Consider the following 18,315-nt stretch of genomic DNA (forward strand, 5'->3'; position numbering starts at 1 on the left):
TACTCCTGCAACTCGTTCCTTTGTTAATGTTTTGTTTTTATTAGGGGGTGTTTTTGGCTTTAAGTTTAAAGAATGTTAAGTGTCTCTCGCCCTTCCTCACACTTCCTCCTCAAAACTCCTCTGTTAGTTGCTCCTGTTCCCTAGCTCCTCTGGTTACTTAGGAGCAGGCTTTTTAAAACCTTGGTCTTCCTGAGTAGCCCTACCCTCTGGTTAAGGGTTGATAGGTGCTAAAGGGCTTAGGGATCAAAGCCTCTTTAAGAAGCTCTCAGCCTTGCCACTAGGTTCAGCAAATGGTCCCCCAAACAAACATACCATGTGGTATATTTCAGCCAAGCAACAAGCACACCACAAACACACACACTACAGATAACAAACCTACCCCAAACATCACGTAATTGTCCTTCCTTCACCTGGAGAACTCCCTTGCAAAGCTCCCCTGTTAGCCGCTGCTGTTTGCTAGCTAGATATTCCAAGATGTTCCCAAAGTTCATGGGTATTAGATGGGGACAGAAGATAGGAAGCATGCATCCCCTAAGTATGAATATGCAAAGTTCTTGATGAACCACAGTTACTTGGTAATCAACTTTTTTCTTGTAATCTTCTGCTGTATGTATTTTGGCAAACCTAACAATTTTGTACCTGAAAATCTCATTTAATCTATCCAAATAATGACTTGGTGCATTTACGCTTGTACTATAAATAAAGGGTTTTTGTTGAACTAAATTGGAAAATGTTTAACGAAAAAAGAACTTTGTTACAGCATATGAGATCAATTTCTTATTTACTGATGGTTTTTGCTTTATATTTCTTACCAGGCTCATATAAGTAACCTGCTAAAATCAAAATTTATTGGCTACAAGGATTTTGACACATTAATGTACACCTGTGCTGCAGAGTTTGACTTCATGGAAAAAGAGGTAACTTATTGAAAATTGATTTACAAAAGAGGTAACTCGTTTATATTTTACCTCAACTGTGATTGCTTCTGCCAACAAATCTGAGGGTCCAATGAAAGTGTTTGTGTGTGTGTTTGTTTTTAAGTCCACTTAACTTCATTGTAGATTTTCGTGAGGGTAGAAATAGAAACAGTATGATTTCAGACTTGAAAGCTCTTAGATTTGGATGAGAGAGTAAGTACTGTATAAGGAGAGATTCTTTAAATTTTGTAATACTGCTTGTTTTATATAATTAGAACTACGTAACAAAAATGTTGAGGGGACAAAAAGTAGGTGAGAACCATATCTTGAGGTCCAATGTCTTGTGGTTTGTCTGTGCAGAGAATCACTTTGGCTGGATGAGTAAAAATGCTTTTAGGGCCAGTAAACTTGTCTTGGCGCAATCATAAATTATGAATGCTAAAAAATGAATTGGTGAGTGTTTGAGATGATCCACTGTTTAGTTCTAGTCTTATGACCGATAACTAAAGAAAATAAGCTGGAGATAAGATTGAAGCCTCCAGAAAGATTCTAAAGGCAATTGTAAAATGGAAAAGAACTTTATGTAATGTTAATGTCTAGCCTTACTTAAACATAGGGGGACTAATTTATAAATGCTGTATCAGTATTAATTTGGTAGCTAGATAGGGCTTGATGTCTTGTATCTCCTTTCAGCTCACCTTGTTTTTGCTATATGTTGAAATTTAAATCTACCCTCAGGAAAAATATTTCAGGACTAAAGCATGGTAGCTTTCAAAGTGAGACTGGTAGTAAATAAAACTAAATTTGAAGGAAATAAAAATTTCTTTGCATTTCAGACTCCAATAAGATATACAAAGACGCTACTACTTCCCATTGTTCTTGTGGTTTTTGGAGTAATCATCATGAAGGTAAGTTATTCATTTAGTGAGTTAACTATTTCCTCTTTTGGTAGTGTACTGAAAAGGGCAGTACATTCATCCAAATAAGGAAGAGCTAGGTAAATTACAGTAGAAATGATAGCCAGATTTTTTTTGGAAGAAATGGTGTACCATCTTCTGTATGATATAATCTACTGGCCCAATCCTACACCACCTGGAGTGAATTCCAAAACTTCCATTTTGCCTTATAAAAATCATGCCTGTAAAAACAGCCATTTAAAAATTAATGGGTAGTTTTAAACGTTTAATATACATTTAGGACTAATTTGCTCTCCCTTATGTACCCCTTTTATTTTGGGGGCTTGTAGGACCTTTGTAGTTGCTTGGGGCCAGAGTTATTCCTAATTATCCTGTTCAACTTGAATATTTTTATTCTAAACAATTTAAAAATGAAATTTTATTAAAAATATACTGTAGTTTTATTTTGCACGTATTCTGTACCTGATTGACAGACTATATAACTAACTGTTTTTTGTTATTGTATATTGCATTATGTGTAAAACATTGCAGTTTAATCTACTCAGGAACAGACAGGCTAGATGCAGGCTGCTTGTCTAGTAAGAATTCTTTGTTGGCATGTGTATCTAAAACATATTGAATGAAAACTGCCTTTACTAATGTTTTAACCGTACCATCTCAAGCCCTCTTAATTTAATTTTAGAATTTTAAAATGTTCAGAAATGCTTTAGAATGATGCTAATTTGTCCATATTTTGTTAACTTTCATTGTGTTCACAGGCAATTAAATATACTGTGTGGGTTTTATCTCAGAAAGACCTCTGTGAAAGGTAAGTATTGCCTTTAAGATGTTAAACTTAATGATGATCTTCGAGTGGCTCTGCATATTCCCTCTTATAGGTGTTGTGGTGCCTAATGGTAGAACCTTCTCCCAGTAGTGTCCACTAGTGTCCCTTCTACCTCTTCCCCCACCCCCCACATCTCTGAGGGCGAGGCCATGTAGGGATGCACAGCGCCCTCTATCACTTCAGTTCCTTCCAACCATGTGCCTGGATGAAAATGAACCTTTCCGGTCCCTTCAGATCTGGCATTTTACTCCATGTGTTTATTGTGAGTTATTTAGTGATTTGTATAGGTAAGTAGTTAATTTGTTAGTATCTTGGTTCCAGGTTATGGTGGAACTGAAGAGGATAAAGCCAAGAATGGAGAGGTGTGTTTCATGCCCTGCTGTTTTCCCAGCATCAGACATTAGGTGTCTGAAGTACCTGGGAGAGAGCCATTCTCCTTCTGGGTGTTCCATCTGCCAGACTTTTACACTCTGAGATTGCCAGGAGAGGCAGAATAGATTCCAGGTGCTTCTCCGTGAGGCTAAGCCCTGTGGACCTGGACAGTGATTGGATCTAGGGTCTAAGAGGCCAGTTTCGTCTCCTGTGACTTCCATCAAAGCAGTTGAAGGGTTCCAGGAAGTCAGAACCAATATTGGGTCTGGCTTTGGTTCCCACTGCTTCATCCATCAGGCCCTCAGAACCGCCTGTGTCAGAACCAAGGATCATGCTTTCAGTTCTGGGTGTCTTGGTTCCAAAGAGGGAAGAGGTCTACAGAAAAGATGGACACTGTTAGCAGTGCCGGATGATTTGCCTCATCATCAGATCCATCTGATTCCAACAGAGTCTCTATGGCTCCAAAATCAGTCTGTTCTGGTCTCAGCTTCAGGATCCAAAAGGATGGATTTGAGGATTGTGTCAGATTCGTCCCATTTAAGTGTTTGGGCCTGGCCTTAGTCCCAGTTCCAGGTCCATTTTCAGTTCCAAAGAATACTTTGGTGGTGGTAGCTGATGTGTATTGTACAGCAGTGGTTCTCAAAGCTGGTCAACCGCTTGTTCAGGGAAAGCCCCTGGCGGGCCGGACTGGTTTGTCTACCTGCCACGTCCGCAGGTTGGGCCGATTGTGGCTCCCACTGGCCGCGGTTCGACGCTCCAGGCCAATGGTGCTGCACCCCATTTTATGGCCTTGCCTTTAGAACGTGTTCAGAAACACTGAGCGGTGCAGCGGAAGGTGGTGTTGGAGGAGATGAGAGAGCACTCTAAGGGACACTGCTTGGAGAAGGTTTTACCGCTAGCTGGCCTAATACCAGTAAGTGTGAATATGCAGAGCCATCTCAAAGAGCTGTGGTTACCAGTAAGTAGCCTTCATTTTTGCTACAAAAGAAATGTTAGGATTCTTTCTTTTCATTTGAATTGATATATGTCAGATACTTTAGATCCAAAATAGCATATTGACATGTTTTTGGACAGCTGTTTGCTATTCACTAAATGGAACTGGTTTTCCCTTCACTGTATAGCATTCAAAAATATTATTTGTATTTGTGCTTATTGATAAGTTAAATTACCATAGTTTGTTTGTTTGCTGTACAATCTTAGGCTAGTATTTCTACTCCTTTGCCCTTCCCTTTCTCTCCTGCAAATAGTGAATGTAAACATCATCTTCATCCTTCCTTCTGGAGTATCAGGTTCAAGTTAGAAACCCCAGGATATTTGGGTTTAATCTGTAGGAAGTGCTCCTATAAAATGTTCATCGTATTTCCTAAACTGTCTTCATTTATGGTTGGACGGTTCTCCTGTGATCTGGCTCTCAGAATAAAGAATGAGCAGCATCTACAGATACAAACTTCCCCTGCTGAAGAGCTTCTTAACACAAAGTCCTTTTCTGATCGCAAAATATGAACCTTTGCACTCTTAACTTTCTCTTCTGGATAGATAATAAATTTAACATGGGGTTGAGAGGATAGTCAAATCCTCATTTTTTGTTGTGTTGCTGAAACGCTTTGGAGTGCTTCTTAAAGTACTGAGTGCCTGGTGTTTGGCTCCAAAGGAGTCATTGTCTTCCTATCCAGAACCAAGATTAATAATCTATGTCTATTACTATCTGCTCTTTTCCATTAAATCCATTTTGGAACCGTATTTGATACTAACGTATGACAGTGGTGAATTGGGCAACGAGATTTTTGTCACTTCATCCTACACATTCAGCTACACTGAGAGTTTTTGTCTTTTTTCCATAGATCATTACTGGGACTTGTTTATGTTTGCTCATGTGGTCTTTATCAGATTTTTAACAAATATGAAACTCATGAGCTTGAGGATTTTTTTCTCACAAGTATCCTGCAAGAACATTAGGCATACGTGCATCAGTTTATGGAAACAGATTTACAATAATTCAATAGCAAAGTTAAGGTTCTCTGGAAGTATCTTTTTTAAGGTCTCAACAAGCTTCATAAGTTGCTGTAACAACGTTTCGTTTACACGGTTTCCTCCTAAGGAGCCAGAAACCATGCATGTCATAACTAAGTAAATAGTTGACTTGTTTTAACAATACATAGTAGGACATGTTCTGTGTATTTATCTTTTGATAGGGAGTTTCTAGCTCTGTGTCCAAATAGCTAATCTGCTGTAAAGATTGTTTGTAGAAGTAATTAAAGTATTAAAGCGCATTTTCAGCATTGGAGATACGCCAAAACATAAATATGGGACAAAGATATTTATCCAACTTGTAAAGAGCTTTGAAATCTGTGGCTGAAAAGGGCTATATAAGTGATGTATATATTTATCAGATTATTTCATAAATGAAACTAGTGCACTTCTATAGGACATATTAATGATTCTGTGCTATGAACAAATAATGTATTTGTGGGGTATTTCTTTTTTATCCAGAGAGGATCATTTTAACCATGGTGAGGTAAGACTTTCATCTTTATGATTTCATGTGTGACTCCTTAATTTGAATAAGTACTGGTACATTTTTAATATAATTTAAATGAGAATTATCTTTTTATGATGTTTCTCAAAAGTTTATTTTTTTGGTCTATTTCCCTACTCCTTGGTTAGTGTCACCAGAATAACTTCTTTAAAATAACAAATACAAAAGACCTCCTATTTGTAATGGGGAAAAATATTATGCTTTATTTTAATGATATAAATAGAATATCCTGGATTCCAACTTCCATTTTTTTCTTGACGTATTTGAAGACTATGTGTCTATAGTCTTGTTTGTAGGCTTAACTACCACACACAAATCCTATTACTTTACTTTCTGCTCTTTGTCAGTTACGCCTAATATTTTATTAATGCAAGTAATTCAGTTTTTCAGTATTTGGTTGATTTTGTTATTCTTAAGTGATGGCTTTTCTTTGAGGTTTTTTTCCATTTTAAGTTCAAAAAGTCAGCCCCACTTAATATGACATCTGTGTGATGATGGGTGGAGCCATCAAAGTTTAGGTAGACAGGCTTATATCCCATCTTGGCATTCAAATCCCTAAATTCAAATTCGTTTGTCCAGGAGGCCAATTGAAAGACTAGGTTAAAATGAGGGGTAAGATCACTAGAAATTAAGCATTCACTCAGTGCAATTTGCACTCAAGAAGCCTAGACTGAAGTGCAAAATCCTTCCATATTTACTACAGTTAGAAAACTAATTGGAATCTAGGGGCTAGCATGTAGAAAATAGCTTCCAATAAGCCTACGCCCCTTAGACAATTGCTTCCAATTTGGAGGAAGGAATCTCTTTCAATGCAAAAAAAAAAAAAAAAAAAGGGGGGGGGGGGGGAGTGGAAGGGGGAAGCTTCCTAAAGAGCTGCCTGGCATCCAATTATTTATTTTTCCTGATTTATTTAGGGACACTGTGCTGTTTTGCTCTTTAGAAACATCTTAATTCATCCAAAAATATTTAAATGATTCAAATAGGTAGAGATATTGATTGGAGTGGCTGCATTTTTATCACAAGTTCTCCTCAGGTAATGTGTGTCTGAGGTTAGCTGTGTCGAGAGATAAGAGTCTGGCACTGGTACTCTGAGTTGAACTTACTGATATTTGATTTTAAGAGTATCAGAGCACTATGTTACAAATAACTGGCCTTGTCACTAGATGCACAATTTAGTAATGGTGACAACTGTATTTGTCACATCTTTCATCTCTGGATCACTAATTATTTTAGATATGTTAATAAATAACCGTCTCTTCCAGCCTGTGAGGTAGGAGACGGCCATGCAGGGAATATTGCATCTATCACTGCCTGCCTGCCTGCCTGCCTTCCTTGTAGCTTGCCCTCCTGATTATCCAGCCATCTCTCCAGCTAGCCCTTCTATGCTGCTTTTCCTCTTTCCTTTCTCCTTTGTACCCGCATATAAGCATACTTAAAACAAAAAACCTCACAATCCTCAGGGAGGACGAGTAACAAAACCTACTTCTCCATTGCTGTTGCTTAAATTTGGAAGATTCTTTTACTTTGGCAGTACATAAAAACTCTTATTTAAGTTTTGCATTTTTCAAAATGTATTTTGAATATTAAATGAAAATGTATCAAAATGTTAGCTTATGCTTTTGTATACGTGTTTTTTTGTTTGGCAGCTGGTATACCATGCATTGCAGCTATTGGCATATACTGTACTTGGTATTTTAATTATGAGACTGAAACTGTTTCTGACACCTCACTTATGCGTTATGGCTTCCTTGATTTGTTCAAAACAGGTAAGATGTTCTTTAACGCTGCAATTCTCTCAACCCTTAATGTTACCGTAACACATTGTTCTCTGAACTGTTATCCAAAATTATATAAACTGCTCTATTGTTCATAACTGCTGAATCTTTTAACTGTAATATTTATTAGTTAAAAGGAAAACACAAGTTAATTTTAAAAAATCAGCATTCCACTTATAGTATTAAAATTAAAACAAACACTTGGAATTGTGTAACTACAGCATAAGTCTGTCTTATTGTGCCTTGTACTGAGCTTAGTTATAGGACAGCACGTGTTACATTTTGTTTTTAAGTATACATTTAATTGCTAGTGCTGGTTTTGTATCACTCTAATTTTATCAGAAATTAATGTTGGTGTATAATCACATTCCATTTTTCCCTGTTAGATTCATTGTCCACATATCAATTCTCAGTGGAAGTTTAGTTTTAGATAGGCTTGAATGTTGAAAGCATATTCTTGCTTTGAAGTTGAACTGGGATGCAAAACAAAGATAAGATTTTTCTAGTTTTAAATCACCTATAATGGAAAAGCAGACCAGATTTCTCCAGATGTGGAATATTTGTTGGAACTGGCTATTCATACAAGTATTCTACATTTTTGAAGGGTGATCCTCACACCCAAAATACAGATTGAGTCTTTAGAACCACAGCTAAATATCTGTTAAATGCATTCTGCCTGATTGTCATTATGTACAGTACACACAGTACTGTAGTATACAACAATATTGTTTTTAAAGGTGTGGTCTAGCAATTTCCAGTGTACACCCTGTTTTCACTTGCTTATAACTTTGCCAAATTTTAACTGTTGAGATGAAATCTTCCATGCCCGAGTGTCTGTCTCAGGCTGAGTTTTGAAAATTTTCGACCAAAAGAGTTCAGCTGTTTACAAGAAAAAGGCTAGCGGAAAATACATTTTGCCCATGTTTAAAAATTCTGGCAAGTTGTAGCACCGCCATGCATTGAAGCAGGGTATTGAAACGTGTCCATTTTGGGGCAGAGTTTGGGGATAAGCCTTTGTATCGGGGATAAGCCTTTTGCCATCTGTCACTGAGGGGCTGCCGCTGCACCCTATCTTCAAGTATGCACTGCCACACCCAGTCTCAGTTAAGGAGATTTATTCTTTTATAACAAAGGTTAACAAACAAACAGAAGGCAGTCTTGAGTCAATACCTGGTCCACAGACTTCAGGGCCACCCCTTCCAGGGGTCTCTGGCTCTCTAGTTCCTGGCAACTTCTTTGCCTCCTCCAGCTCCTCTTGTTGCTGCAGCTATTGGGTTGCTCCTTAGATTTTTAGCAGCAAATCTCCAAAGATTTCATCTTCACTGAGCATGCTTGAGCCTCTGTCAGTTCTTTGTGCTGACCAGAGTGCACACTCCCTCCCTCACAACTCGTGTGTGTGACTGGACTGCACGTGTGCCATTTCCACAGAACAACTAGACATGCCCCAGCTCCTCAAAGCTTCTGTATGTAACAGGATTGCACATACGCCAGCCCCATAGAGTGACAGAATATATTTCAGTGCGTGGTAGCAGGGGCAAAGCCAGACTTTCCCAGTAATGGCTGCTCCCAGTGCTCTGGGCTGGGCACTGGAACTAAGAATGGAGTGTCTGTGCACCTGTCCTATCAATGACCCCCTGTGGGCACTCAGGCAGTGTGGAGAAGGAAGCTGGTCTGATTCAAATGCAGAAGGGACAAAAGCCGGACTGGGGGTGGAAAGGAATAGGAGTCTGGGACTAAGGGTGGTGGAGGAAGAGCAACTATGACTGGGGGTTGGAAGGGAGAGACTGGGACTAAACCTTTGTGTGTGGCGGGGGGGTAATGGGCAGAGGTGATGGATCTGAAAAAGTGTTGGGGTGGAGGGGGAGAACTGGAATTTGCTGGGTGAAGAAACTGGGACTTGGATGTGAACCCTGAGTAATGGAGACAGGGACTAGGATAGACAAAGCGAATAGGACTAGAGCAAGGAGGTGGGGTGGGAAAGGGAAAGGTTGGAGCAGATAGGGCAGGAAAAGCATCAAGCTTGAGGGAAACAGGTAGAAGAGTCTGTGCCCATTAAAGCGCACACACTTCCAGAGCCTGGAATGGAACCCAAGTTTCCTGAATCTCACCATTCCACTGCTGTAAGCAAATCTATGTGAAACGTACTGGCAAAGTGTGTATCTCCTCCCGCTCTAGTGCTGGTCTACATAGTGATTAACAACCTAACTATTTTTATCAGTTCCTCTCTTAGCTTAAGGGCCAGAGGTCTGTGTAGTGGATCTACATGTTCCAACCCTGCTGATGAACCACGTGGGTGTCAGTATGGTATCACATTTGGAATATTTTTCAGTTTGTTTTTTTTAGGAAACCTAGGAAATTAAACAGTAAAAACTGTTAAAAGAACATAATTCAGGTTTCAAAGTCAGTCGCTCCATTAGGAAGTGCCAGTATTAAGGTTACTTATAATTTTAATTCAGCCCCATTGTGCACATGCATTATGATAGTCTTTTCTTTTTTGAGTGATTGCGCATGTCCATTCCACTTCAGGTGCGTGCGTGTCCAGTGCAGTTGTCAGAGATTTTTTCCCTCAGCAGTGCCTGTCAGGGCAGCACAGGTGGCTTCTGTTCCCTCATGCTGCTGTGCAATGGTATAAAGGGCGGCGCCATGCCCAACCCCATGAGACTTCTTACCATCTATGACGGTTGTTGGAGAGTGTGGTCTTACTATCACAAGTCTTTTCCTTGTTTTAGTAGTTTATAGTGTTAGGTAGTTATAGAATTACCTATTCTTGGGTACTGCTACCTCAGCCGGGGCATGACTCAGTCACTGGGTTTTAAGCCCTGCCATTCCAGTGAGTGACCCACACTCCAGTTGTCTGAAGTGTCTTGGGAAGACTTAGGTCCATGTTTTGGTGCCTACCTTGCAGGGATTTTGAGCCAAGGAGGACAGGGAGGCCAAGTTTCTGCTGATGGAGATAGCCCTACATTCATCCTCGGAGCCGTCTCGCTCATAGTGGGTACCAAACACATCTGCATGCATCAGAAGTGCTTCTCGTCATCTTGCTAATTCTTGGGTCCATACTCCTTCTCCAGTACCGAGAAAGAGTCACAGGAAGATGGCATCTAATATCAACAGGGCTGGTGCCAGAGTCAATGGTCTTGCCTGAGCAGATGACTGCTTTGGAGAGTGCAGCGTCTCAGCGTCTCGAGATGATGCCAAGTTTGAACATGTGGTCCTTCAATCTGAGGGTGGGATCGGAGTCTTCCTGAAATGAAATGCACATGTGCAATCGCTCAAAGAAGAAACAAGTTACTAACCTGTTCCATAACTGTTGTTCTTCGAGATGTGTTGAATGTGTCCGTTCCACCACCAGCCCTTCTGTATCGGAGTCTGACTGGTAAGGACTTGGGGAGAGTTTGGAGCAGTTCCACACTTTATACCATCATGCAGCAGCATGAGAGTAGCAGAGGGCACGTGTGCCACCCCAACAGATACCGCTGAGGGAAAAATCTCTAACAGCTGTGCACTGGGCATGCATGCAGCTGAAGTGGAATGGGCATGTGCCACACATCTCAAAGAACAACAGTTATGGAAGAGGTTAGTAAATGTTCCTTATTATGTGACCACTTTTTGTGTTCTTTCCCTTCCTGCATTCCCTTTCCTTGTTCCTTAAACAGGATAGATCTGTTCTGGGGGTTGTGTAGAAAAGGAGGTTGTTGTCTGTAAGACCCTTGCCTTGTTTGTTGCCGAAGTTGGAAGGTGTGTAGTAAGAGTCAAGGAAGATAAAAGATGATCTCATGATTACCAGTTTCATGGAGCCCTGGAGAATTGGCTTCTTTTCTTGCCTCTCTCACAGAGTTCCCATGTGATGCTGGGCAAGTCACATAAATCATATTTTTCACAGGTGGTCACTAATTGTGTCTTTATTTTCTGGGTGCCTGTCTTGATATCCTGGGGTCTGATTTGCTTAACTGCTGCACACTTTCAGCTGGAACTGAAGTTGGTGGGAGCTGTGATATGAACATAGAAAGTGCTATATAATGCTAAGTACCCTGAAAAACTAGGTCCTTGTCTCAAATTGGGCACCCAAAATGAGTGCAAAGTTTTGATCTTAATCTCTCTGTGCCTCTGTTCTGCATCTGTAAAGTGCACTGGCAACATAAGTTTTTTTAAGTTTTTTTGTGAGTAATAGTATTTTAACAAAACTTCCATTAAGATTCTCAAAATAGACATTCTAAAGCTGTATCTTCAGGGGTCTGTAAATTAGCAAAACAAATGTCAGTGTATTGTAATTTGAAATAAAAGTTGCCCTTTGAACCAGAAAAGCAATAAAATAAATATTTAGTCTTTTTTTTTTCTGTCTCTTCCTACTTCTAATGTGCCCATCACTGTGATATGTCTGTGGTGGTTAAAGCATTGATTCATAGTGAATTCTGTACAAAATAGGCCTAAATTCTTCTTCATTCTTCCCTTATTTTAGTTGTTGATTTCTGTTACCCAGGAGAATGCTGTTGGGCTCTTTTGCTGCTTTGTTATTGTTGGAAAGCCTGTGTAAACGGATGGATCTTTATATCTTGCTCAAATCTTGACAAGACTAGAACTCTTCCATTACAGCATAGGAAATGTGTGCCACAGTTTAGGACCTTCTGCTACACCTTAACCCAGAGTGCAACTCAGGGGCTAGTCTGCTGTAGCCCTCTGGTCAATCATAACTACTCTGGTAAGTCATGAAGGGAGAAGTGGTCTCAGAGAGAAAAAACAGTACTTTGAAATGGATGAAGAGTTGAATGAGGAGCTATTTAGCATGCAAAGTACTGGTGAGATGTAGACTCTTTAGCCTTTTTGATTTAGTAGGTGAGTTGATTTAGTAGTTGAAGTTTTCATGTGATAGTTGCCCTCAGTACTAGAGCGAGAGAACTACAGTAATTCAGCCCGGATCATTGTGGGTTATGTTACTCCACCAGAGCAAAGATCTCCTTGTCAGTTGAAAATGAAAGATAGTATTTCTGATACCATTTGACTATTCAGGAGCAATGAGTCCAGCAGGAACACCCCCACACCTTCACTTGTTTGAACACTGGGAGGATGAGCTTAATAGTATCTTATTAATATCAACAGCTTTCGTGATTTAGTTTATGCCGGTGGTTTTCATCCAGTTCCAACTTCCTTTGAACACTGAGACAGCTGGGAGCTAGCATTGTTTGCACTAGATAAGATGTGCCTGTAGAGATGTCATCAGTTTATTGATGTAGTCACTTACTGTTTCCTTCACTGGTAATAGTAAGAATGAAGCCTGCAATGCTCCACAGGTGGTGAGAACCACCAAGCAGCTGCCCATCATGACCATCTGAGATCTGTTGGAGAAGAATGAATGAAGCCAGCAATGCAACCCTATCAGCTTTTTAAGTTTTTCTTTTTCTTTTTTTAAAAATTTAATGGTTGGAGAAAAGACCAAGATTATTTATATTCATACAAGTACAAAAACATTTCTGTAGAATCATCTTCCCCCATTTTCCCAAAAACTTGAAAATGGAGACAAAATTCATGACATGATATTTTTTTCATATTTTTTAAAACTCTGTAAGTGCCTAATATATTACGTTCTGCCCTTTCCTTTCCTTGTATTTTGCTCATACATTTGATAAAATTATGAACAACCTCTTAAAAAAATAGCATAAGAAAAAAGAGTTCAGATACATAAAGGAGACCAAGAGAAATTGGAGTTGGGGCTGCGGGAGGAATAGCTATTAAAGCCATGAAAATAGGGTACATATTGTTTTCTTAGAATGTAGTATTTCATTTTACACTTAAACAATGTCCAGTCAGTTAGGACTTCCTTTTTCTTAAATCCACACTCTATACAAAGAGTGCTATTTTTCTTTTGTCAGATTCACAGGAATAGTTGTTTGGTCTTACTGTTCCACATCTTTAAGAAATTATTAACAGATCTGTTTAAATTAGGGCTGTCAAGATATTAAAGAAATTTACCGCGATTAATCGCACGATTAAAAAAATTAATCGCATTAAACAATAATGGAATACAATTTATTTAAATATTTTTGGATGTTTTTTACCTTTTCAAATATATTGATTTCAATTACAACACAGAATACAGAGAGTATAGTGTTCACTTTATATTTATTTTTGATTACAAATATTTGCACTGTAAAAACAAAAAAATAGTATTTTTCAATTCACCTCATACAAGTACTGTAGTGCAATCTCTTTATTGTGAAAGTTGAACTTACAAATGTAGAATTATGTACAAAAAATAACTGCATTGAAAAATAAAACAATGTAAAATTTTAGAGCCTACAAGTCCACTCAGTCCTACTTCAGTCAATCGCTCAGACAGACAAACTTGGTTACAATTTGCAGGGGATAATGCTGCCTGCTTCTTGTTTACGATGTCACCTGAAAGTGAGAACAGGCATTTTCCTGGAACTGTTGTAGCCGGCGTAGCAAGATATTTACATGCCAGATGTCCTTTCATCTTTAACCACCATTCCATAGGACATGCGTCCATGCTGATGATGTGTTCTACTCGATAAAGATCCAAAGCAGTGCAGACCAATGCATGTTAATTTTCATCAACTGAGTCAGATGCCACCAGCAGAAGGTTGATTTTCTTTTTTGGTGGTTCGGGTTCTGTAGCTTCCACATCTGAGTGTTGTTCTTTTAAGACTTCTGAAAGCATGCTCCACACCTCATCCCTCTCAGATTTTGGAAGGCACTTCTGATTCTTAAACCTTGGTTTGAGTTCTGTAGCTATTTTTAGAAATCTCAGGTTGCTATCTTCTTTGCATTTTGTCAAATCTGCTGTGAAAGTGTTCTTAAAACAAACATGTACTGGGTCATCATCCAAGACTGCTATAGCATGAAATATATGGCAGAATGCGGGTAAAACAGAACCGAAGACATATAGGTCTCTCCCAAGGAGTTCAGTTGCAAATTTAATGAATGTATTATTTTTTAACGAGCATAATCAGCATGGAAGCATGTCCTCTGGAATGGTGGCCAAAGCATGAAAGGACATACGAATGTTTAGCATATCTGGCATGTAATACCTGCAACGACGGCTACAGAAGTGCCATGCAAATGCCTGTTCTTACTTTCAGGTGACATTGTAAATAAGAAGCAGGCAGCAGCACCTCCTGTAAATGTAAACAAACTTGTTTGTCTTAGCGATTGGCTGAACAAGAATTAGGACTGAGTGGACTTGTAGGCTCTAAAGTTTTACATTGTTTTGTTTTTGAGAGCAGTTATGTAACAAAAAAACTACATTTGTACGTTGCACTTCCATGATAAAGAGATTGCACTACAGTACTTATATGAGGTGAATTGAAAAATACTGTTTCTTTTATTTATCATTTTTACAGCGCAAATATTTGTAATAAAAATAATAATATAAAGTGAGCACTGTGCACTTTGTATTCTGTGTTGTAATAGAAATCAATATATTTTAAAATGTAGAAAAACATCCAAAAATATTTAATAAATTTCAATTGGTATTCTGTTGTTTTAACAGTGCGATTAATCACGATTAATTTTTTTGAGTTAATTGCATGAGTGAAATGCGATTAACTGACAGCCCTAGTTTAAATCAAATATTCTCTTTCCTGCAGCAGTTAGCTAAATGTTTGTTCTCTGCAAATTTAATTGAACTGTAGCAAAACAGATTTTTTTTAGACAAACTTGTGCATGTGTTTCAATTTTCTGTAATTTCCAATTCACTCCTAAGCCTTGCTCTCACACAGTATGCTCATGTCTGTCTTATTTAAAGTAGATGTGAACACAGCAAAGTTGAAAGCTTAGGTACTGTTGTTTGTAACTGGTAACTAATATTGCAGTGTGTTACAATTTAATTACCAAGCAAGTATTCCTGAATTTTAAACAACTGCCTTGTTTCTGCTTAGGAGTTTACAGCAAGATAACTATCATGCATTAGTTATCTCACTGTAAAAACCCCCCCACCTTTTGAGGTTTTATCTTCACTGACAATCTCCTTCCTACTACTTATCTTGGGGACTAGATTAGATGGTCCAGATCGCTTGCTGTTCTGTCTTATGTTCCTAAATCTTTGTAAACTGTTTTCACCCTTACCACTCTCATAATTGCTTAATCCTGACATCCATCCCACAGATATCAAATCCTCCCAGAACCTTATTCTAGACAAGGCTGGACAATCATTTAGTCCTGACTCCCCTCTAATCCTAGTCGGACCAAAAAGCAGTTATTCCGTCCAGTTCTTTTTATACATATACAGCCAGATTCTTGAGTTTGCCTGAGCTATTCTTGGCTGAGAACCCAATGGGGGAGGCTGAAAGCCACTCTTACACTTCCTTGGTCTTGGAGGTAGTGCGAGGTCTTCTCATCCCCTTTGTGTAAGGTAGGGCAATCTCATGTCTGCTCTAATCTATGCTGGATGCAAGAGCTCCTAGGGCCATTCCAGTCAGTGTAAGGCATGTCAGCCATAATCTTTTATAAGATTATGTCTTATCTTTTATAAGATTATCATAATCATAAGCCGCCTCCTTGATGCATGAGAAAAATGCTCTAGGAAGAAGCTAGACTCCATCTGTCAGACTTACGTACTAAGCCCCAGTACCCTTGCTTTTTTAATTCAGAAGTTGCCAATAAAAATTAAGGGATATGTTTTGTGGGTACTTGGGGGGTTAGGGAAAGTGTGGCAGGGATTGGTTGTCCTTGATCAAGCAAAACAATAGAGCAGTAAAACAGAATTCCTGTTTCCCTACACAATACTCATTTTACTGAGATGTGCACTTCAAAGTCTGCTTCAAACCATTTGCACTGTTGTTCAAACAAAGCCTATCTCTTTCAGTGTGGGAGAGGGAAAGAATAGATGTGATGTAACAGTAAATTTCTAACCATTAACTCTTTCCTTTCTGATTTGCTTCTGGGTTCTTAAAAAAAGTTGACCTTCCCTGTATCTTTTTATGAAATACATTTAAAATGATCATAAATATACTGAACTGTTCATTTGACAAGAATATAAAATACTACATATGTGAGATTTAGATGACATTGCTGAATGAACCTTAACTGCTGCATTCCCTGACTTTATGATCACTGAAAATTTAAAGTTGCATTAATGCATATTTTCTTATTTTATAGTATAAGAAAAGTAGGAGCAGCATACTCCAGTGGAGTCAACTTAAGTGAATACTTAAGGTCTTAATCCTACTCTCACTGAAGTTAATGGCAGAATTTCCATTGACGTCAATAGGAGCAGGACTGGGCCCTAAAAGAACATCTGTGATTGATTGTAATATGTGTGACAGGTTCTACTGGAGAAATTAAAATCATAAGACATGAATATTGTATAATACTGTAGGTATTTTGGAATTAACTGGCTTTTATATTTCAGTTGTTTGGATGGCTCTTTGGCAAAATTCAGCCCAAAACATTGGTCTTTGCTATTTTAGCAATAATGGCAATAGAGGGATCAGCAAACCTTCAGAATCAGTGGAACATAATGGGAGAATTTAGCAATTTGCCACAGGAAGAACTTTTAGAATGGATAAAATCCAGTACCAGACAAGGTAAACTATTTAGTTGTGTGTGATGATGTCCTTATTTGAGCTGTAACTGAAGGAATTTTTAGCAATAATCTGTCAAAATGCAGTCAGTCAGGAGCAGTTAAACCTTATTAGATGCTGGAATTGAATCAAGATTAAGCCAATTAAAATGCTAACTGCATTTTTCAAAATACTATTGTGCTATTACACACATGGTTTTTGACACAGATTAAATTAAACAATTTTTTTAACTAACATATTTGGAATGCTGGGATACGTTCCTTGTATTTCACTTATGTTTAAGTGAGAATCCTCTGTTCTGCAAGTGGCAGACATGTATTCCACTCAGGTGCACCAAAGCCAGAGAATTTTTCTTACAGGTAACTGTAGGTGCTGCACTTGTGTCCTCTGACCCCTTAGCTCCTCCTCAGGTTATTTAAAGGTGGTGCTACCCTGACCACCATCAGTTCCTTCTTGCCATGCATGGCTAGAGTTGGAGCAATCGGTGTGAGAGTTTACTTCAAGCTTCTTTATCTCAGTCTTTCTGGGATTTTGTTGTTGATATCCAGCTCCAATCAGTCGACATCTCACCGCATGGATGCCGCATGGTTAGATCAGAAGGAGCACTGTTCCACAGCTGTTCAACAGGTTCAACTTAGTAGTAGAAAGTCCTTTCGTAGGACTACATATTTGGCTAAGTGGAAATGTATTTCAACTTAGTTCTTGTCCCCAGGGAGTTCAGTTGAGGCAAGCCTGCATTCAGGACATTTTGGAGTTCCTATTATACCTTCAGTCCTGTGGTCTGTCTTATCAGTTCGTTGAGGGTCCTCTGAGCAGCAATTTCAGCATTTCATCCTCTATCCAAGGGAAATCAGTTTTTCAAATGCCATTGTAGCCAGATTCATAAAAGGGGTCACTCGTTTCTTTCCATTGGTAAAGGAAGTGATTCCTCAATGGGACCTTAGCACTCTGTTGGCTGCCCTCATGGGTTTTCTATTTGAGCCCCAGGCAATTTGTTCTTTGTCTTTTCTACGCCAAAAGACAGTGTTTCTTGTGGCCATGACTACTTCAATGAGGTCCCAAGTGACATCCGTTGCATTTCTCAGTGATATTTTAATACTGGACATTTGCAGGGCTGTTGTTTGGTCTTCCATACATAATTTTACAAAGCATGATGATATTCTGCAAATTTTGGGAAGGCAGTCTTGCAGTTGCTCTCAGAATAGACTGTGAGCCACATGTCCTGATAGTGCTTGTCAGTCACCTAAGTGAAATACATGTCTGCACTCACTCAAAGAAGAAAGGACAGTTATTTTAATGTGCTGTTACTGTTCCTTTTGATGTGGGTGCAGATGTGTATTCTATGACACACCCTCTGTCCCCTCTACATAGGAGTTTCAATTCTTGATGTTTGGTGTGCTGAGAGGGAGGTTGAGGCAGCACTGCCCCTAAAT

At 38.9% G+C, this 18,315-nt stretch overlaps 1 protein-coding gene across 8 annotated transcripts in view; it reads left to right on the forward strand.

Annotated features, from left to right (window-relative positions):
* Positions 1 to 18,315, forward strand: part of DPY19L1 (dpy-19 like C-mannosyltransferase 1) — a 135,282-nt gene that overhangs the window by 62,591 nt on the left and 54,376 nt on the right. For all 8 annotated transcript variants that reach the window (XR_012157446.2, XM_073332900.2, XM_073332905.2 and 5 more), the window contains 6 exons: positions 816 to 917; positions 1,754 to 1,825; positions 2,593 to 2,642; positions 5,523 to 5,547; positions 7,215 to 7,334; positions 16,711 to 16,885. Coding sequence is in view for 7 of the 8 variants with exons in the window: in XM_073332900.2 (XP_073189001.1) it covers positions 816 to 917; positions 1,754 to 1,825; positions 2,593 to 2,642; positions 5,523 to 5,547; positions 7,215 to 7,334; positions 16,711 to 16,885 (544 nt within the window). In the remaining variant the exon portion in view is untranslated. The remainder of the gene's footprint in view (positions 1 to 815; positions 918 to 1,753; positions 1,826 to 2,592; positions 2,643 to 5,522; positions 5,548 to 7,214; positions 7,335 to 16,710; positions 16,886 to 18,315) is intronic.

The sequence above is a fragment of the Lepidochelys kempii genome, chromosome 2 (genome assembly GCF_965140285.1).
Source record: "Lepidochelys kempii isolate rLepKem1 chromosome 2, rLepKem1.hap1, whole genome shotgun sequence".
Taxonomy (NCBI): domain Eukaryota; kingdom Metazoa; phylum Chordata; order Testudines; family Cheloniidae; genus Lepidochelys; species Lepidochelys kempii.